Raw genomic sequence first — 23,074 nt, forward strand, 5'->3', positions numbered from 1 at the left:
TGTCTTTGGCAATCGTCAATAGCAGTCAGCAGGGTTAAAGAACATCAGTTGTTCGACCTGTTAGTAAAGTGTGTTCTGTTTAAATATACTTTTTCACTTTTTGGTATTTAGGAAAATGTTGTTTGTGCTGTATTAAGACCCTTCTAAAACGAAATTTGTTTTACATGCACACGTATACAAATTGCGGTTTTTATCCAACGCAATCATAGGTTTGAACGTAATTTTCAATTTATACTCGTTTATATCTTTTCGTTTGGGCTTGTATCATATTTTCCTTCCGGTTTATATGATATGTTCATCCTATATTAACTCTTACAATTCAAGCGTCTATCTAGAGATGAGTGCATTTTATATGGCCTTCCAAATACCATTTCGATCCCTAACATTACGGAAGAGACATCTATTGTCGAAATCCGGATCTGGTGTACAAAAAAAATATTAACACCTTATGTTTGCGGCATACATCGTGGACACAAGTTGATTTGTTTTCTGTTTAGTATTACATTTATATTAAAATCTATATTGTTACATCATATGATAAATTGTATTTGGCAATCGCCAATGGCAGTCAGCAGGGTTAAAAAACGTCATTTGTTCGACCTGTTAGTCAAATGCAATTTAAGCGAACGCTGGAACAATTATAATAATTCCAAACACATCGCTGAAATTGTATAAATTCAATATTTTGATAGAGTCTTAAGATGAATTGCCATGATTCATTTGTCATCGTGCAATTACCGAGGAAGGATATCTGTTATCAGAAATATCTAACATATGGTTCGTTTTATTGTGTTGGTGGTGATGTTGTACCCTTTTAGACTTGTTATATATTATATTTTGTAGTGTACTGAATTATGTTTATGTGATCCATCGCCCCATTAGATTTATCGTTGACTATTTATTCAGTCATTTAATATATATATATATATTTGCGAAAGCAAATTTACAGATCTAACATTGTTGGATTGATGTTTAGACGAGTTGTATATACATTATGTACACAGCCATGTATCACCATCATTGATGGTGATCCGATGGATACATCTGTTGTAGGGTTGTCACTGGCTCAGACGTACTTATGAATATAATTATTTTCTGTGACTGTATCTTACATTAATTTGTAGGATCCTTTACTATAGATAATTTAGCTGATCTGTAACAATAACAGCTTCATGCCTTATATATAATGTACTGTAGTACGCCGCTAGATTAAAACTGACGTGGAAAGGTAACACATGCCCACCGCAAGCTCTTTTTTAAGAGCCCAGGTGGTCGTGTGGTCTAGCGGGACGGCTGCAGTGCAGGCGATTTGGTGTCACGATATCACAGTAGCATGGGTTCGAATCCCGGCGAGGGAAGAACCAAAAATTTGCGAAAGCAAATTTACAGATCTAACATTGTTGGGTTGATGTTTAGACGAGTTTTATATACATTATGTACACAGCCATGTATCACCATCATTGATGGTGATCCGATGGATACATTTGTTTTAGGGTTGTCACTGGCTCAGACGTACTTATGAATGTACTTATTTTCTGTGACTGTATCTTACATTAATTTGTAGGATCCTTTACTATAGATAATTTAGCTGATCTGTTACACTAACATCTTCATGCCTTATTTATTATGTGCTGTAGTACGCTGCTAAATTAAAACTGACGTTGAAAGGTAACACATGCCCACCGAAAGTTCTTTTTTGAGAGCCCAGGTGGTCGTGTGGTCTAGCGGGACAACTGCAGTGCAGGCGATTTGGTGTCACAATATCACAGTAGCATGGGTTCGAATCCCGGCGAGCGAAGAACCAAAAATTTGCGAAAGCAAATTTACAGATCTAACATTGTTGGGTTGATGTTTTAAACGAGTTGCATGCCAATTATATAGTCTCCCAGTTCCGCCCCTTCAATAATCATTGACCCCGCTTCCCTCAAGCTTGACTCCCGTTCAACTATTGCATTCCTTCCCGTCCCCTATGTTCCCTTACTCCTATCCATCTCTTCATTATATTATCATTGTATGCTGACTAAACCAATTACCACAGATTAGAAGGAAGAGGTGTTTGGCAGAAAACAATGCTATACAGTTATAACGTTTTGTTTGATATTTTATTATTACGTTATGTTCTCCTTGACTGGTAATTGTCGTCATGGTGGTTAGTCAAACCTGCAAAAAGTAGAAAATAAGATATGAGTTATATATATGAGGGATACTGTAGTTTTGGTACATTAAAATAAATAAATCAAATTCTAAAACAGGATATTTGTTACTCGTAAAGGAATGAGCTATGTTCTATTGGTGCATAATATTTTAATTTTAGTTTCTTGTGTACAATTTGGAAACTGAACAAGTATATATTTGTTTAAGGGCCAGCTGAAGGACGCCTTCGTGTGCAAGAACTTCTGTTGTTGTTTTTTCAATGGTCAGGGTTGTTGTCTCTTTGACACATTCCCCATTTCAATTCTCAATTTTATATTCTGAAACGTACAAAGAAGGTGAACAATTGTGTATGCTCATGTTATGCATTGTTAAAAATCAACCACTTACAGTCATCATTTCTAACATAAATGCATATTGACAAAATAATAACTTTATTGATTAGTGGTGAGCTCTGCCGTAGTTTTATAACTCTAAAGGCTATATAAAACTAGAAGTGTGTGCTTTTCTGGAGCACAACAGTTGATTTTAGGTATTCACATTCAAACATTCAAGTTTTGAACTTAAAGATTGACGCCAAAGAAAATGGAGTTTTAGACTCTGGTTCAGGAAATTGTAATGTCTTTCATACTGTCCTGTTCTTTTGGGTTCATCATTTGTTCTGTACGTCATTGCTTTTAATGATATAACTACATTGAGTAGTAACGGGATTTTTTTATGTTTCCAAATAATGGTTTATGTTTTGGATCTCCATTATTTTTTTTTAAATGTAACACATTTGAATCTTGATTGTTTATTATTAACGTCCGTTTTTTCCGTGTTTAGCAGTGATTTCTTTAATAAGTTATTACGCTAAAAAATCACTTTAAAAAATAATAAATCCAGTTTCAGTTAAAATAACAACTATAAAATATCCTACCTTGATTCACAGATATATTCATTGTCAATACTGTTGCATATGGACTTTGGTGCGTCATACCATGTACCACCAGATACCATAAAAAAACAACTCCCCACTTCAATGTCATTAGATACATTATCTAATGGATTCCTGTTGTTAAACATGTTTGATACTGTCGTATTCCCAGATTGCCATACATAACTTATGCCATCCTTTGACTCTAATCCAAAATACGGAAATTTTATACCTACAACAAGTAGTAATCAAGCTATATGTATATAAAGAAATGCTAAAAAGTCTGCAAAACAACACTTATATATCAATATTAAAAAAAGTAAACAGCAAATGTTAGTATCTATACAAAGAGATATTCTGTATCAGTATGATTATGACGTAAGATGGATCATATCAATCTATTTTGATTTACCCACAGGTTTTTGTTGTGTTCGTATTCACACGTTTTGTTATGTTTTATTGTGTGTACAATTGCTTGTTTGTTTGTCCTTTACTTTTTTAAGCCATGGCGTAGTAATTTTATTTTTGATTTATGAGTTTAAATTTCCCTCTTGTATCTTTCGTCTCTCTTTTGAAACATATCCGTTGTAAAATATCGTATGGGCATTCAAACTCATTAGTCGAACACAAATTATTATTGCAACTAAAACCTATCTTAAGACAAACGCTTGTAACCAAAGCACAGCATAGAAAACAAGAGACTAAGAAACTGGACCCTAAAAAAAACAGGGCTGATATAAGGTGTTTTGAAAAGGTGAAAAGTTCAAATTACACATGTGACATATATTCCGCTACCCTTGGTTAAATAGACAATTTGTAATCAAAACCCTCTAGTATGGTAATATTCGTAAGGCATGCAAGCTCCAAAACATTGTAGAAATTGGGAGATTTATATTTGATATGCAAGTGCAGCTGGGATTAACCTATATATAACTGGACAGTACGCAATTTAGAAGCTCAATTCTTCGATTATGTCGTTAATTTTGTTTGTGATAACTTGCATGCAAAAACTAGAATGATCTTCTTTTCAAATTATTTTAAAGAACTTTTAATACAGTGGTATGTACCTACTGTTTAGATCTTTTCAAATTTGAAAAAAAACTGCTTACCAAGTTCTTCTTTAGCTGAAAGTATAAATCTGTTTTCTTCTTGGTTATTTATTTCCAAAAGAGTACCACACATGGAAGAGCAAGTTTCCTTCAAAACATTATTCAAGCAGACAGTTACCCACGTAACATAGGGTATACATATCGTATTGTAAATGACAAGTGTAATTCAATGATATATGAACAAAAGTACAAAACAAATAAATACGAACATGCACACCTTACATACCATGCACACATTAAATCATTAATTCTGTCAAAAATCTGTAAAATGTAAAAATCTATAAAATTTCCCATCTGTGCTAAATAAGAACAAACTAGTATATAACAATTTACCTTTGCATTTTCATAACCGTTGACATTTTTAACAAATATGTATATGGAACCACTGAATGAACGTACACCAATTACGCCATTTGGAACACCTAAATCATTGTAAATATAGATGATTGAAACACATCACAATGATACATAAAAGTAATGACTGAATGTTTCATTATTTGAGATATCAAAATATATAAGTATATTTGACCTGGTTTTTGTACGAGATTGTGTTTCATCATACTTTTAGTTCTTTCAGCTATATTCAGTAAGAGGAAACCGTATGTAATCAGACTTTGTGTTAAAAAATATGAAGATTGGTGTAAATACTTAAATAAAAGTATTTACTATATATATATATTTTATCATTTTCTTTATCGACCTATTTAATTCGATATTCTGAATAAGATTATCAACTTTCAACTTAATATGACTTCAAAACATTTTTTTACATTAGCCAATGCTAATTATTATGACCGATAAGATTATTAAGGCTTGTATCTATCTCACAAAACCAGAAAATCCGGAAAATACGTTAGAACAGAATGCATATCAAAGCGTTTCACTGATGTGTGGACATTAGATCCGTTTTCCAATTACAGTGAAACCTGACTAAACCGAATCCTGCATAAACCGAAAACCTGTATAAACCAAACATGTTCTTAAGCACCTTCATATCAAATTGTATGCGTTGGAAACAGAAAAAAATCGAAGAGCTTCGGTTTAAACAAATTTCACTGTAAAATGAAAACAAGGATACTAATAAATCAAGATCAAGCAAAGTGGTGAAATATCCAATGAAACACAAGTATTACATATGGCATTTATCGGACTCCATGTGCCGTCTTCCAAACATTTAATACTGTCATTCCCTTTAAGAGAATGACCAGCTGAGCACGTCAATTTCCCTGTGCTTCCTACAAATTTCTGATCTGTGCTAATAGTCATGTTGGCACAGGTTCTTGGTATAGGGTCTGAACACTCAACTACAAATATATTTTAAAGATTCATCACATGAAAAATAAGGATACCTGAATCATAAGATAGAACGATTTTTTTGTAGTCAATGTTTTTTTTCTTCGTACTTGTTTTAGCCTTTTTCACATTTTTAATTCGAGAGTCACTGACGAGTCTGTCGCAGACGAAACCCGCGTCTAGCGTAAACAATTTAAATCCTGGTGTCAAAGTTGAGTTAATATACTATTGATCCTCAATATCTAATAACAAATCTGTTAACAAAGGTCTGTGTGTTATACTTTTATGTAAATACATTTACTATTTATCTAAAATCTGAATTTGGAAAGTCTATTTTTGATTAATGACAAGACACCTTTAAGTAAACAATCAAGACACGTTTAACGTCACAATTGTTCCTAATCTACAATAAATCAAGTATGTTTTATGAAATGTTCAGCATATTGCCAATCAGAAAAGTATCCAAAACTAATAAATATAGATCTCCTTGGTAAATTAGTTAAGACGGAAGTCTACTAAATCATAACAAAAACAAACGCTCGATTAACATGACTAAATCAACCAAGGATAAGAAAGGATGATAATGTTAAATTTCTGACTTGATACCGGCACTGTGCGACGCAAAGATGTGTTTAACCTGGTTTAGTTGCTAGCTAATTATAAAGCTTGCATCTGTATGACAGTTGTTGAAAGTGTTGTTATATATATTATTTTGGACGGGCAACAAAGTATAAACATAATAATATCTTACCGACAGTTGGTCTCTTGTGACATCTTTTTCTTTTCACTGAAAGTAGAAAATTTTTACTAATAACAAGTAATTGAATCTTATTTTCACACATCTGATATGAAAGAACATTTAATTGTTGTTTTTCTATCCAAACAGTATAAACATTGTGTAATAATGGTACTAAAAAACAACATGATTTATATGATTAACAGTACGCTCAATATGGATTATCTTAGACATAATAATCTTGGAATTTTTCCATGTCGACAAATGAAAACAATACTGATATCATGATCCGATTCATATTGCTTAACCAAACTTCAACATAGATGTTAAGTTAATCTTGAAGTTCAAATATTGAAAATTGTGCAATTATTTATATCACCATTTGGTGCCAGAAAGTAATTCATTATTTTCCTATGAAAAATTAAAAAGAAAGTATAGCATTTGTATAGTAACAAAAAAACAATAAAAAAGATGGCACCATAATATTTAAGCAACAATTGAAAATGATGGAATTTTTTAGTTTGACGATCTGGTGTAAAAGAAAATTTAGTGCAAGTTAAAATAAAAAAAAATGACATATTTTAGTCGTACAATATGAAAAACAAATAGTAATAACATTCAAACAAGAATAAATCTTGTGTATATTGTTTTTAAATTTTTTTTGAAGATAATACAGTTTTGTCTGCTATCTCTTCCATAATCTAGATGGATATGGGTATAACTATGAAATTTGAGTATTTGAACACTCCATGCCTTTCATTAGTTCCGGAAACAAATTTTATTCCAAATTTCCATTTTAAGATAAAATCACAAAAATACTGAACTCAAAGGAAAATTCAAAACGAAAAGTCCCTAATCAAACGGCAGAATAAAATGATAAAACTCATCAAACGAATGGACAACAACTGTCATGTTTCTGACTTTGTACAGGTTTTCTCAAATGTAGAAAAAGGTGCATTGAACCTGGTTTCATAGCGCTGAACCTCTCACTTGTATGAAAGTCGTAACAAATTCCATTATATTTAAACAGAATTTTTTCTCAGAAATCACAGAATAAATGTTTAACATTTTGTAAGAATGTATATGTAAGTTGCAAAACATTTCTGACTATCCTTTACAGACTGTTCTTAACATAATAAAAATTCGGGTTTATTTTAGCAAAAGGAGTATATTTTGATCTGAGCGTCATTGACAAGTCTGTTGTAAACGAAACTCGCGTCAGGCGTATTGAATTATAATTTGGGTACATTTGATTACTAGAAGTATAGTAATTTTCCTAAAAGACTAGTGATTTTGATAAATATAGAAAACATTGTGTGTGTTTCTTAATACAGGCACGAAAAGTTAAAACGGCAACTGCATTGAAGAACTATATCATGAAGCATATACGTATTTATATATTTTCTTATATCCTGTTAAGTAACTCAAACATATAAATATTACTTAACACTTATAATCCGTGTCTTATACTGTATTTTGTAATGTCATATGTTTCGTCTTGAACAAGCATACGAGATATTAAAATTGTTTTTGGTCGTGCTGACCATCTGTAAGAACCAATTGGAAACTTGGTACATTGCGTTTGATTTCAATGATGCTTCCCAAATGTTTTTGTTTTAAAGTAACACATAAACACTTACTGTCAATGGCTGGAACAAGTAACAATCCCAAAAGAACGGTTATGGTGAGAACTAATGAATTCATCGTTGATGCCTTTACTGATTCAATTGAAAACAATAATGTGTTGTACGTATTACCAATTGACAACAGTTTATATACTTAATATCATTTGCCACATCAGGTATTGATTTAAGAAATTATCAAACAGTTTACATCATGATCAATCAGACAATAATGTGTGACAGACCATGGAAATCTTATGTGTTGTTGAGCTAAAACGGGTTTGAACTTTATTCAATATTCATTCAAGTGAAACACTACTCTCTCTGGCGTTAACAATCATACATGTGTTAGTTAATCACACGTAGCCAAACTAGAAGTTTATGTTATTTGCCAGTTTAACAGTTACCTGAATAGATAGTAAAGCAACAAAATTATAATAAAATCTTGAAACGGAAATGGAAACATAAGATCATACAGTTTCAGAGTCATCTTACAAAAGAAGGAACTATAGTATGATTGTCAATGAGACAACTCTTCATTAAAATAATTCCGTATTATTTAATTTTGACTTCACATATTTGTCAAAATGTTTTGATTGATTGGTTCTGAACGCAATTGTAAACACTATAGTGATATTTCGTGATGGTCAGTTAATATTGGTGGCAAACTGGATTTTTCGGAAAGAACCAACGCGTCTAGTTAAGCTGACAATCATATTCATTTAAGATTGAATTCGTGTGAAATTCGACCTCACAAAAGCAGGAGTTAACATTAATTAAAAAACATCAACGGTAAGTTTGACCAAAAAATACAAGTGTTCATTAAATTAAGTTAACTGCAATCTTTTTCCATAATAAACGCAAAAGTTAAATCTTAAGATTACTTCAGTAGAAAAAAATACATGGTAATAGCATACATTTTAATATATTTTGCTAATTCTTAGGCAACTACTTATTATGTGCTTTCAGTAACATAGGTACAAACATTTTGTCGATTTCGCAGTATTAACATTGAAACATTTGTAATTTTGATTTTGGTTAATTTATATTTTTCGAAATTGAATGATGTCCATATTTGCTGAACTTGTACACTTTTTTGTTTAGTGGCAAGATGAAGCCTCTTCTTGTTGTAGGATTTTCTCCGAAGGTTAAAAACTAATAAATAGCCGTTACTCTTTTGTCGTGTTGTACATATTGTCTCAATGAACAAGTGTAATTACGTGCATTATTGTATCATTTGTAAATGTATCATACTTATATCTACTGTTATAAGGTTTCCATAATCTAATTTGAAATACAATTGCAACCAGTTCAGCTGTTTTTCTAGCTAGCTTATACATACTTTGATATTGTGTATGAATATAATAGCAAATATTTGGGGTTTTACAAAAACAAAAATCGAACTAACAAAAGGGAAGACATTATTGTAAAAACCGAACACATCTTAACGTTTACGAAGATCACACATGCATATTGTGTAGTATTTAACGTTCAGGGAAAGGGAACCAGTGTGTTTTAGTATATACAGGCTTGTTCTCCATTATAGCACATGCACGGCAAATGTATAGATATAAAAGGAAGTCATTTTCAGTTTATCAAAACTTAAAAAACCTGTTATTATGAATTATTGAAAATGTAAAATATTAAACACGCTGATGATTTTATCCATATGTCTGATATAAATGACAAAGGGATTATGATATAAAGAATAATACATGGCAAAATCCGTATCGCATGCTGTATCCCAAATACAAATCAATATCAGTCCCGAGTACCGAAGGTCCCGAGGGATGATATTGATCGAGTTGTGATACAGCATGCGATAAGGAAACTGTTCTGTTTCTCATATATTTTGATAAAATCAGAGTCAAATGATACGTAAAGAAACAATCATTTGATTCTGAGGTGAGGGCCTGGAGTGGCAGATTTTAAAAATATTTTTTCTAGCCCCTTTTTAGATAAAAATAAATTATCTTATCTCATTACACATGAAAAACAAATATTCTGTATATTGGTTTTGCTTTGAAAGACAGGAGAAACTTATTGCATTTATTTTCGATTTAAAATCCTCCGAGTCCCGCGTAGAAATATTAAAATCGCATATTCATATGTAGACGGGTTCGAAGAAAACAATCTTGTATGGTCAACAATAATACCTAGTTCAAAGAAAATAATTATTTATTGTAATATAACAACTAATTTCAACAATAAAAATAAAAAACAAAACATTGTCTGATTTAAAAGAAAAGAATATGAACATGCTGCATTTGACATTTTGTCATGGTTGGTTTTGTACACTGACAATTTTCAAGTTTTGAACTCGATGATATGAAGTTAATCCTGCTGTTCATGTCTGTCTGTCAGCAGAACATGTGTTTAATTCGTATTGCTCTAAAGAAATGCTTGAAAACAAACATCTATCGGTAATTAATCTATATTATGCATAAGCTCAAGCAATATGTCAATGAAATACGACAGCAATACACATTTTGAGGTCACGCAGGTTCATACACCACTTGTCAAAACCAATACACAAAAGTAGTCCGTGAGTGGGTGAAACAAACTTTAAAGCGATGTCTGTATAGTATACACAGACGTATGATAAAACACCCAATTGCCATGATTGCAGGATAAATAACATATGTATATAATCTTTGTTCATTGAAATCTATTTGAAATAGTTGCGGTAATAAATGAGTAATTGCATAAATTTTAAGCGGATAACTACTGAGGAGTTCCGGAAACAACATCGAGGTTTTTCATAAGGGATGCGATACGTGGAATTCGATACCGGTTTTGCTATGTGATCCAGGGTATGTGATACAGGGTAGTTGATACAGACTGAAGTAATGAACCTTTATTAGATATACAGAATTTCTGTATTTATTACCAAATATATGATAATAAAAATATCAAATAATTTTAAATAAAGACACACAGGCTTAATGGTACAGCTTTGGTCTTCCTAGACATGTTTGTAAAATCTTTTTCATAAACTTTTAATTTAAGGTTGAAATAATTTTACCCTTATTTAGATAATCATGATATAATATCGATAAAAGATAAGTTTTGCCGGGCTTGATGCTTTGGTTACAATTTATGACGTTTGAAGCCGTCATGGCAATATTTTTGACAAAATGGTAAAATATGGATACAGTGAAACCTGACTAAATCTAATCATCAATCAAACGACAAACAAAACTAAACAAAATCTTAAGTCCAAAAAGGTTCGGTTTAAACAGGTTTCACTGTACTCATATTTGACAGACTTATGTCTTATGCGTATATGAACGATGTCATTGTAATGTATTAGCAATATTTTTATTACATACTTATTGTTTTACGCCAATGGTCAACACAGTGGTTTTATTCTTCCTTCACATCCGGTTAATGCATAACAAAGAATCTAGAAGCCAATAATTTTGAATGTCTAAAGTAAACCATGGGTGTATGCTCGCTGTCTTATTATCCCAAAAACATGCTCTGTACTTTTCATATTATCTAAAGTTCTTTTTGAAATGGGAGGGGATAATTTTAACAGTCTTTATTTGACTTGATTTTTATCAAAATTATACAACAAAGAAATAGCACGACGGGTGCCGTATACGGTGTAGGACATGCTTACCTTTCCGGAGCACCTGAGTTCTCTCCCGGTTTTTAGTGGAGTTCGTGTTGTTTCTTATTTATTATTCATAACTGTTGATATAAATGTCCTTTGGTTTTGGGAGTCTCTGTTTACTACTTGGTTTTGATTGTTATTTTCTATGTCATGTTCTGTTACTTTACAAGGCAATTTTCATATTAACTTAATTTTCATTTTGAAATGGGAGAGGGTAATTTCAACAGTCTTGATTTGCCTTGATTTTGATTAAAATTTATTTACAGAGCAAAATAAGTTGACGCGTATTACACATGTATGTCATTTCATCAAGAATCCATTAAATACGAGAACAAGACAAGAATGAAATATAGATATAGATTTTATAAATTTAGAGACAGTGATGCATGTACGTTGTAACGGATACCCATAGGTTGAATAACTTACCCATAGGTTGTTGCGTCCGTGTACTTTAGTATATTCAAATATCACAGACACTTTTGTAACAGCTGTTTGATACCAACTTAATACGTTTGTAAAATCGTTTGTTTGTGCATCCTCAGTGCGTCAATCAATAAAAAAAATGAAATATCCATTGTATAACGTGCGTACGTGATGATAGATGGATGCATAAATAACATATGTTGGATTTTCTTTTACTTCTTATGATGTACTTAGTCAATCTTTAAACTTCCTACTTACTTTATAACAACTGTTTCAAAAGTACTTTATCATTTTACAATTATAAGAAGTAATTATACAAAACATGATAAAAGTACTACGTAATCAAATATTCACGAAATTTCAGGTTTGCCAAAAAGTTTATTACAATGCAAATCTATATCTATGGATTGCCATGTTAGAACCAACTACCAACGCTTGTTCTATGATCATTTTCTAGATCTGCATGTGGATATTTATTATGAAGATGGAAAAACTATATTTATTGGATTGCCCTGTTAGAACCAAGTACCAACGGTTGTTGTTTGATCATTTTTAGATCTGCATGTGGATATTTATTATGAGGAAGGAACAAATATATATCTATGGATTGCCATGTTAGTACCAAGTACCAACGCTTGTTGTATGATCATTTCTAGATCTGCATGTGGATATTTATTATGAAAACAGACCATGTGTTAAAGAGGACACAACAAGATCAAAGAACAAAACGCATACCACGACTACCAACGAGTCTTCAACACAGCGTAATAATTCCGAGACCGGAGAAGGTCTTCGTCTGGCCTTGCGGTCTTAAACTTTGGAGCACGATTTGTGTACTCAGACTCAAGAATCATCAATCAACATACTAAATTTCATGTTTCGAGCATGAGTTTTGTGCTTCGAGCACTGAGCAAAGTTTTATGACTTCAACCCCTGGCAATGAACGAATAATGTATACGACGGGGAATGTAATCTTAACCTGCATAGCACATTTAGCATATTATCTTAGTAACCAGTCATTTTGGACTGGTCAATGTTAACCTGTGACGGTATTTAGGATTACTCTGACCTGACCAGTCATTGGACCATACTCAAGTTAACTTGATTAACCGACTTATATGACTTTTTTGTTCTAAAGTTGGAAAACTTCAGACGAAATAATCAAATAGACAGACTGTACTGTTGACAAGTATTACAATACTTTACATGACTACAGGTTCGCTATGATAATAAGTTACTGCGAAACCGGTCTTGTCATACGTTAACTTTGCTTTATTTATTTAAAAACTTCGATCGAACTAGACCTAATATCTCTTTAACTCATGATGAATCCGGGTCCAGTCACCCTGATAGACGGTCACCTTAGTACCCGCTAGCCATTATATTTTTTGACAAGGGTTCCTTTATACTGATGTTTTTTTATTGTCTAGGTGTACTTATTGTTCATTATTTGAACATAATATGGTAAACGAGTTATTATATATTATCATGGTTTGTTGACAAATTCGACGAGTACATGTATTTGTAATGCTGCCAACCAGTACTTATCTCCATGTAAAATTTGTATTGGTTTGCATAGAACGAATCTGGGATGCAATGAATATATTCATCTAAACTGAAAATGTGAAGGATTTGGATGTCAATTATATGGTCTTTTTTTTAATAAATTTCCTGTTACAACACTTTTGAATTTTTCGAACAACTTATTAAACATGACAGGTGTTACATCTAGAGCAGGGTCTTTTCATCCCATCGGAGCACCTGAGATCTCTTCAGTTTTTGGTGTTCCTATCCAAGGAATATATCTCATTAGCATTATTTGGCACAAGTTTTTGAAATTTGTGGTCATCCATGCTCCTTTACTTGTTTGGCTTTATAGCTGTTTTGATCCGAGCGTCACTGCTTACCAAATGCGTGTCTGGCGTATCAAAGTATAATATTGGTCCCTTTGATAACGATCTGATACAAATTGTGTACACATGTTTGATAATTTGTTAACATTTTAAGTAATCCAAGTCTATCAATTTACACGTACGCAGCGTTTAAATCTTTTTCATGTTTTACATTTTGTACATTAAGAATTATATTTCGTACATTAAGGATAACATTTCGTACATCTTTTTGTCAATTAAAACTGTTGTTTTTATCACTAATTCATCAATCGCAATTGTTACACCAATCAGTGAGGATTATTATCATGAACATTTGATGTTCAAAAGCACACTAACAATTTTACATATGTCTATGAGTTTTCATAAATTTCAAGATAATATAACATATAGATATCTGAGTATCTTCAACAAATTTCAATATCCTAAATATTAAAAAAGGGAAGAGATAACAGAGGGACAGTCAAACGCACAGAATAAAGGCAAACCGACAACGCCATGTCTAAACATAAAAAGGCAAGCAGAAAAAAGCGGGTATGTTCATGCTGTATTTTTGAAAAAAATTAAAACATGTTACTTGAATTTAAAATTTAAATAAAAAGACTTGTTGACTCATTTGTAATGTATAATATTTTTTTTTGTTTTGCTAGTATGTTGACAATATAAATTTTCGTTTTCAAAAATTACATTCTCAAATTATCACGTGGTTATCAGGTGACACACAAAATCTATTTAAAAAAAAAAAAAAAATAATAAAACTCAAAAGTGCTATCATGTAGACACTCTTGTTTTTCTAAGTATTGTTATCTGTGGATAGCTTATATTCCAAAGTATTAGAAAAGTGCTACTCGCCTCTTTGAATAAAAAGATTTATTAAATAAACGGAGATGTTCGACTGAATTGCGCCACATATACTATGACCTTCAGATATTACAACGTCTTACACTTAAACGGTAAAAACAACATGAACTGAGAAGCAGTTTTCGTAAAATATTAATATTCAGCTTTCTGTACGTTAACTTGAATCGAAAATTCATCATTTCTACACGCTAGCACTTTCGAGTCAAAGTTAACGTGTTTCACAAGTTTTCGGGTCCGTCATTGTCTACAAACGCACAAATAGCATTCAAAGGGAAGTAATTCTGTAAAAAGAAATACAAATGTCAGTCATCGGGTAATTGTTGAGCGCTGATCTTTATTTATATATATGTTTGTTGCATCTTCTACATAAACAACTTATTTAATAAAAGAAACAAACTATTTAAATATATTTTTTACTCGGAGAATAGATTAGAATAAGTATAATTAGACATCGGCGTAGGGTATGAAGCCCCTTTTCTTTCTGTTTGGTATTTTTGGCAAAACAAATATGTATTGATTTTTTTCTACGGACACTGTAGCTTTATCCACCAAAAAAACATGACCTCCGTGTATTCGCAGTGTGGGAAGTGTTGTTTAACACCATTCAATTAATCGGATAGTTCTTAGAATTGTGTCTTCTGTTTTGTCAGATGAGGTGCCTCTCATGTTTCGGTTTTGCCTCTTGTAACGGTGAGAGTGTACACTTAAACCTGAATTTTGCTCATTCTTCATAAATCAAACAGACTCGTACACTGTACATCATTCAGTCGTTGGTCACAGTGGCAATCACACCATATATAATAACAGCTTGGAATAGTCCTTTCTATTTTATCGCAGTCTCTGTTTATTACATTTTGATTTGATAAAATTACGTTGAAACACACTAAAAACTGTTTCGTGTACAGTACTTTACTTTCTGACTTTGGTCTTTGGATCTTACAAAATTCACTTCTTGAAATATTCGGTACTCGATAATCTTGATATAGTATGACATGGTCATGACAAATGCTGGACCAATCTTGACCTTCTGCTCCCTTTGACCCTTTGAAATAATTGCATTTCATTTTTTATCTTTATTAATTGGTCAAAGTGTAAGGCCCTTGACTATTGCATATTGTTTTTAACCTTAAAAAACACGGATATAATAGGTCCTAATTTTTAAAAGGGTTTAAATGGTTCTATTAATGATATTATAATGGTAATATATTGGTAACATTTAATGACCACCTGATAAGTGATCATGCACTGGTGTATTATTTGACACAATTTAATAGTTAATCCTGACTTGCATTTTGGTATATAATTAAATTTATTCAATTTCAAATAAATGCGTTAAAAGCTTTGTATTTGTTGAATTTAGCCATTTAATCTTATTTTCTACATGTATATTCATTGTTATGGATTATGAAAATTAGAAGATGTTGTATGAATGCCAATGACACAAAATCTACACGACAGACTAAAATGACACATACATTACCAGCTGAAGGTTATCGTACAGCCTTCAACAATGTAAAAATACATTATTATTTTTATTACGTTTTCTTATCTATGAACTTTAAGAGATATTTATTTATTCCGTACAAACAAACATCATTAAACTGGAAAGGTGAAATTAATCCGTGTAAAAATTTGACACCCACTAGCAGGTGAAACCTTTGAATTACATATTTCAATTTGGGGGGTCACCTTATCATTGAAAATGCCAAAGCTAGGACGTAACATTCAGCTGAAGAATGGAAAACTCAGATGAAAATACTAGTAATAGACTCAGTCAGGAGTGAGAAGTCAGTAATATGAAAACAAGTGTATTCATTGAAATTATGGTCTCTCATGAAAAAAATGTAAAGGGGCGTTATAAACACAAACTAAATGTGTGAAGATATACAGGTGTTTGTTATCTGATAGAACATCAAATCAATTGTTGTAAATAAAAAATACTGATATTTATGTATATATTGATATTGATTTTATGTAGTCATGGATATGTTTCGTCCGGTCTGATGCATATGGTAATATGTGTGTATATAAATGGTTAATTTCATAACATCAACTGTTTATAAGTATGATATTAAAATATTGATTGATCAAATCAATTATGGCGGACAAAAAGCTTTAATTTTGAAATGTAGCCGTTTAAGCAACCAAACCAGCAAGTAACTATCTAGAGTTTGTTTGATAAGTCCGTCTGTCAGATTATACTTCGAACAGAGTCATAACTTTATAGTTGGTATAACAATTTTAAGCGTCTATCTGTCATTTGCAGTTTTTAAGAGGAAATGCTAAAAAACATAATCAAAATGACTGTAACACATGTTTCTGTCTACCAAAAAATAGTATAAAAAAGATGATTATTAAAAAAAGAATCAGGGTATTTCGAGTACATAGACATTACTGTATTGAAAACTAAACTATACATTTTGTTATACTACTAGGTCCTCCAAGAATCTCTAAGATTCTTCTATAATACAAAATATCTACAATATTAACCATGTTAACATCAATTATATCAGTTATCAAAGCCGGGCTTCAATGTTATTACATAACTGCATTTTTTACAGGTGGTGTGAATCAGATAAAGATAACAAAGAACACCAAAAATCCAGATATATTATATTTTATCTATATAATTGTACATCATACCATATGTATTTATTTACACACAATATTCAATTTTGCTGTATATGATTATATGTTTGTCTCATTAAAACCATTGATCCATGCTTTAGATATGCCTTTGTGAAGACAGCCTGAATATAAATCAATTCGTCTCCAAAAGGTCATCGCTATGATATGTGACACTGGAGACAAAAAAAGGATAAAAGGCCAAATGAAGTACAAAGTTAAAGAGCATTAAAAATTAGGCACTCTGTCCGCTAAAGTAACGTCGTAATGTTACGATCTGCCGTCATACAATATTTAGTTTTGTATTGCTACTTGTTATCATAATTGCAAAGATAATTACTGGGTTGAGTTATAAATAAATTAGATGCAAAAGTAAACGAATACTCAAAGAATTTTTACATGGTTTTATATTTATTGATATATAATAAATGAAATTTGCGTCCTGTCAATCAAAACGGCAATTTTTAGACGACGTTACACTTTTCGGTTATTTTATCGGAACCTACTTTATTTTATTAAGCTGGCGCACCATCTATAAACAACGGATATTTGTAGCAGAAGGCTCATTGTGAGGGAAACGTTTCAGAGATTGTACTGGCTGATGCTCCTATCGTTCGGTAGGTAAATACATTATCCCAGTACTTTTAAAATGTCAAATGTTAGCTTGATCTGGCTTTCTAATGCACAACGCGAACCAGGCAAACTATAGATGTTGATGCGTTTAACGGTATTAGTCTACAACGTCACGTTGTGCTTTGTAACGTTTCCTCATTTGACGATTTGTGTAAATCCGTAAAAATTAAAGGCAGTTGTGTTGTCCAAAATGTAAACAATAATCGCAAAAAGTATGGCGGCCCGGCATCAAAGATGCCGTGTATGTTTGATATTTATTACTTTGGATTGTTAAAAGTAATGAAGAAATATATTCGCCAAATTAAAATAGCATACTCTACTGTATATTATATCTGATTGAAACGGAGACGGTCGAGTTGTTTGTCAGACTGTCTATTTAGAGTCTGTCTATTTATATCCCAAGAAACTATAGTTTATTTCTTTTTTAATTTCCACTTTACGAGACTTTATCGGGGATGTGTATTATTTTGACGAGAATCACATAAGAGATGAGACCCCACACTACAACACACTGTAGTTACATATGCCACCTTCAAAGTTTTGCTTTATAATGCAGATAGAGCTAGTTTGAATGGTTTTCCATGTAGCTTCCTGTTTGATGTGAGCCAAGGCTCCGTGCTGAAAAAAACGTTATTTGTCCTATGATGGTTTACTTTACAAATTGTGATTAAACATTGTTTACATTCTATTCAACAATTGTTTAACGCAGTCTCTTATTTCAATAAAATCCGAATAAAACAATGTCCACCAGCAGAGATATCCACACAGTGTTTATAAAAGAGAGATGCAAGATACCAAAGCGACAGTCAAACTCATAAATCGTAAATAAACTGACAACACCATGGCTAAAAATGAAAAAAAAAAGAGAAACACAAAAGTAAACATGAAACAACATAGAAAACTAAAGAATAAACAACACGAACCCCACCAAAAACTTGGGATGATCATAACACGGTTTTTTTACAAGCGCTAAAAGGGTGATTTCACCTCTTTGAACCAATAACCATCTTCAAACTTACGAATATAAAGCAGTTAAGGTGGTATGGGTGTCTTCCTCCATCTTGGATTATAAAAAACAGAGAACCAAGGGTCCAGATTTTTTATCAAGTTAGCAAAATTTGTTGCAGGAATGCAAATATTTAATGTGAATTTTCATTTAAAAGAACCAATTTATAAGAATATAACTTATAAATATCAAAATTTTTGCAAAGGTTGATAATTTTTGGTTGTATTAATTGTTTTTCAAATTGGCATTTTAAGGGAAGGTAACTGTAAAACAGTGCTTTTCTGAAGGATTCAACATGGAATTTTCCTATTTTGTATTTCAGCCGGAAAAAACGCACGGTGACCCTATCTTTTCTTTTGGTATTCTAAAAGCATTTTCTGAAAGCTATCTTTTCCTTAAGTATTTAACAATTCTATCATTTTGTTTAGTTTCTAATCACAAAATGGTGTTTTTTCCTGTTTAATCCATACAAAATTTGTCATTTTGTCACGTCCTGTAGCTCGAAAAAATGCACGGTGACCTCTCATTTTTATGATATTTTTCAACATATATCAATAGATACTACGTTTTGGCAAAGTATGAACAAATTCTATCATTTTTATTGTAGACTCCCATACCACCTTAAAGGTAGAACGTATAAAAATTAAATAAAGAACACAAAATTAAAGTATCGAAAATAAAGTAACAGGATATGTTGAGCACGCACACGTATGAATAGGTAACAAAGGGTAATTTCACGGACACCTCAACACATTTAGAAACATTATCAGAGATAAGAATACAAACCTTTAAAAAAATGAAAGAATATAAAAATTCGAATAAGTAACAAATAAGGAATAAGGAATAAGTGAGGGATAGGTAACGAATAAGGGATAGGTAACGAATAAGGGATAGGTAACGAATAAGTATAGTCCAGTCGAAATGTGAAACAATTGCTATGATTGTGGTAAAAGTATCAAACTTTGCAGAGTGTTAGTTGAGATCATAACTAACATTAATAGCTATGGACCCAATTCAGAAAATTAAAATGGTGGCTCTGGGCGGCCATTCTGAAATCATGTCCGAAAAGTCAATAAAAATTATTAGAAAAAATATGAAAAATATGTTACTTAACTAATTTTGATAAACTCTCGTATTTATTATGACAAAGAATATAAAATGAGGACTATTGAAGTAGTTAGTGGCCATCTTGAATGGTGGCGATTTTGGAAACGTAAATTTGCAATATATTATTATTCGCTATCCTAAATTGTTTTTTGAATTAATGCTAAGTTTTATATGCATTTACAACTAGTTTTGCTCTTCATTTATTTATAACTGTTGCTTTTCATATAAGATATATTCACCAAGTGCTCAAATAAGGTATGCATATGTTAACAAGTAAATGTATTTAAAGAAATACGTAAATTCCTTTAATTGCAGTTTAGCATGTAGGGCTTAGGTAACTTTTTACCATAAACAAAAATGCGTATATACAATATGAGCACTATATGTTGAACAGGAAAAATAAGTAGATATCGAAATCACTAGAGCTGAACAAATTTAATAAATAAATAGACTGGAAAGAATTCCGTAACGGGAAGAGAGGACACGTCATGATGTATAATGCCAAGCAAACACGAAAAGAACAGACATAGACATTTGAGCTGATAATCAGTAATTTTTTGTAGCATACAACTGTTCCACGTTGATGAAGGCCATGCAATGGGAGAATCACAAGGCAAAATGTATTAATCATGGCAAAGCAAATCTCAATATATATAGTAAGGGGGCCCGGGTTGTAAAAAACAGTAAAATAACCAGCCACAGTTGTGATGAATCAACAAGAACGATGCTTGCAGATATGTCTTTCTTTCTTTGTTATGAGGTTTCTGACCATCATCATAAAGCATCAACAATTGTGATCGACACTAGAGTATGTGTCTGTCACTTGAACTACTAACCATGGTTCTTTTAGCCATACTCAGTACTGAAGATTGATATTTCAGGAGCCGATCTCATATGCTAAATGTTTATTAAAACTGAACGACAAGGCAATTAGACAGAATTCGAGACACAGAAAGAAGGTCAAGAATATGTTATCCATTGCAATGGGGCTTGTCAAAATGATAGAAAACAGTGACGGCTCACAGTCTGGAACAGATATTGTTTTAATATTTAAAATTGATGATATGGAAAAATGATACATTAAACGTCCCTAGTAAATATTAGTTGTCATGGAAGGAATTATTAATACAACGTTTATGAAAAATTGAATACTAGCTTCCATAGATGATATGTAAGCACACATGAAAGGTTGCGTCTTTCTTTGGATTCTCAATGAATATGTGGTGAAGTTCTGAAACATGCCATGTCCTTTTCAAAATGTCGAAGTCGTGATGGGGAAGGCCTCTTCATAGTCAAAGCAACTAGAATAGTTTTAAGAGTTAGGCTTGCTTCTATATAAAGGTTTACAGGGACATTCATTGTAGGCTTTCAAAATGAATCCGTTCCACAATCTTTGAGATATCTTACTGTCTATCGGAGGACTGCAGTTGTATCCTTCCCATGACGAGTTGCAAAATTGAACTATTTTAGCTGAAAAATGGTGAGTGTTGTCTTCCACCTATCGATATTACTGGATTGTATCTCGATGTTTGGCCATCCTGTACCATTCATATTTGAAGTTGTCGAATGACATTGTCAATACTGATTTTGAAGTTAATATCCTCCTTCATATAGTTGTTTATGCATTCTTCCAAATCAAAAAATTATTTTCCCAAGCATTTTTGACAAGAGTTTTCTTGTACAAGGCAACTTTTAGTTGAATAGTAAATAGTTATGATGATGCGTTTGGTATTGTGGTGGAATACTTGCACTATAGATTTGTTGAGAGACTGGGTTGGTGTATTTTCTTCGAATGGTCGTTCTTTGTCATGTAAATTGAGTATTTTATTTGATTTGTCATAGTTTGAACATTTCACATTCACGTTTGGAAATTTTCCCAAATCAATATAATATCGCAACAGCAATACACACATATGTTTTGCTTAAGTCGAAGGTTATCTGCTTGTTATCACATGTGTTTTGCATTTCGCTAGTTTAACTTTTTGCTATTTAATGTTTAATAGTTCTAGCTGGCTTAAACATTTTTGTAGTAGAACATATGCGAGATACGGAGATGAATCGGAATTTAAATGTTTTTTGTGTAAATTCGGTAACCAGTGCATAATAAGGACTTTCAAATGTTTGGAAAGGCTTTAAGCTGGGTAGTGGTAGTGATATGCTTGTTGAAAATTTTACTCTCTGTGGTGCATACTGACTTGGATGTAAAGGGATTGATAATTTCGTATTGAAGAACTTCCCTGTTTTATATGCGTCACACGTTTACTACATTAGTGACTGCCTTGGTTGCCGGTACGAACATACACCGCTTTTGTTTGGTTTCATTTTATACGGTGGTATTCTAAAAGATGACATTGTATGTTTTTCCTATAGGGTCCTATATTAAACTTAGGCCTCCTTGAATGAATGATCGGCTTCAAATTAACAATACTTAGTCAGCACCTCATTAGGAACATTCATGCCATGTATGGTTTCATTAAAATTCAGTAATTCTCTAGAAGTTCAAAATGTGAAAACCAAGACGACTACGACTACGACGACGTACGACGAACGTCAAGTGATGAAAAAAGATCACTTGACCCATTGAAACAGATAAATTAAATACAGACTCCGTTGCAAATGGTTTTTTTTCCAAATGCAGTGATTTGAAACTTATGATAATTTGCAATAATGGTCGAAGAACAAATCCGATACAATAAAGGCTTTATATTTGGGTACAGGTTTTCTCGCAGCGTTTAATTTAAATTAATGACCATTTTCTGCTATATGGTAGGATTGAAATTTGCTACATCTCCAGTTTCCATTCTTAGTTCTACTTACTTGACATCCAAACGTTGACCAGCGATACACAATGAACTTTCTCGTCCGTTTTTTTTTTGCAATAGTACACGGGTAATGTTTACAAAACTTTAATATTGATTTATTAGTGTATTATAAAACGGAAAATCAGGTCGGAATGAGGACGTTAGAATTTAAACCTCGTACTATAGATGAAGTGCCATCTTTTCCTGTGAACAACTAATTGAATGCAAACTAGATATAAGAAGATATTGTATGAGTCCATCCAAGTCACAATTTGTAAAAGAA

At 32.1% G+C, this 23,074-nt stretch overlaps 1 protein-coding gene across 1 annotated transcript; it reads right to left on the reverse strand.

The window, feature by feature from the left end:
• Window positions 1-2,120: 2,120 nt before the first annotated feature.
• On the reverse strand, window positions 2,121-8,025 carry LOC134700135 (uncharacterized). Its single transcript, XM_063561502.1, has 7 exons — window positions 7,846-8,025; window positions 6,221-6,256; window positions 5,310-5,480; window positions 4,510-4,598; window positions 4,177-4,264; window positions 3,071-3,299; window positions 2,121-2,160 (listed from the first exon to the last, which is right to left on the reverse strand). Exons 1-7 carry the CDS (start codon window positions 7,907-7,909, stop codon window positions 2,151-2,153), a joined length of 687 nt encoding a protein of 228 aa, XP_063417572.1. The 5' UTR covers window positions 7,910-8,025; the 3' UTR covers window positions 2,121-2,150.
• Window positions 8,026-23,074: the final 15,049 nt, after the last annotated feature.

Source organism: Mytilus trossulus, unplaced genomic scaffold (assembly GCF_036588685.1).
Source record: "Mytilus trossulus isolate FHL-02 unplaced genomic scaffold, PNRI_Mtr1.1.1.hap1 h1tg000122l__unscaffolded, whole genome shotgun sequence".
Lineage (NCBI taxonomy): Eukaryota > Metazoa > Mollusca > Bivalvia > Mytilida > Mytilidae > Mytilus > Mytilus trossulus.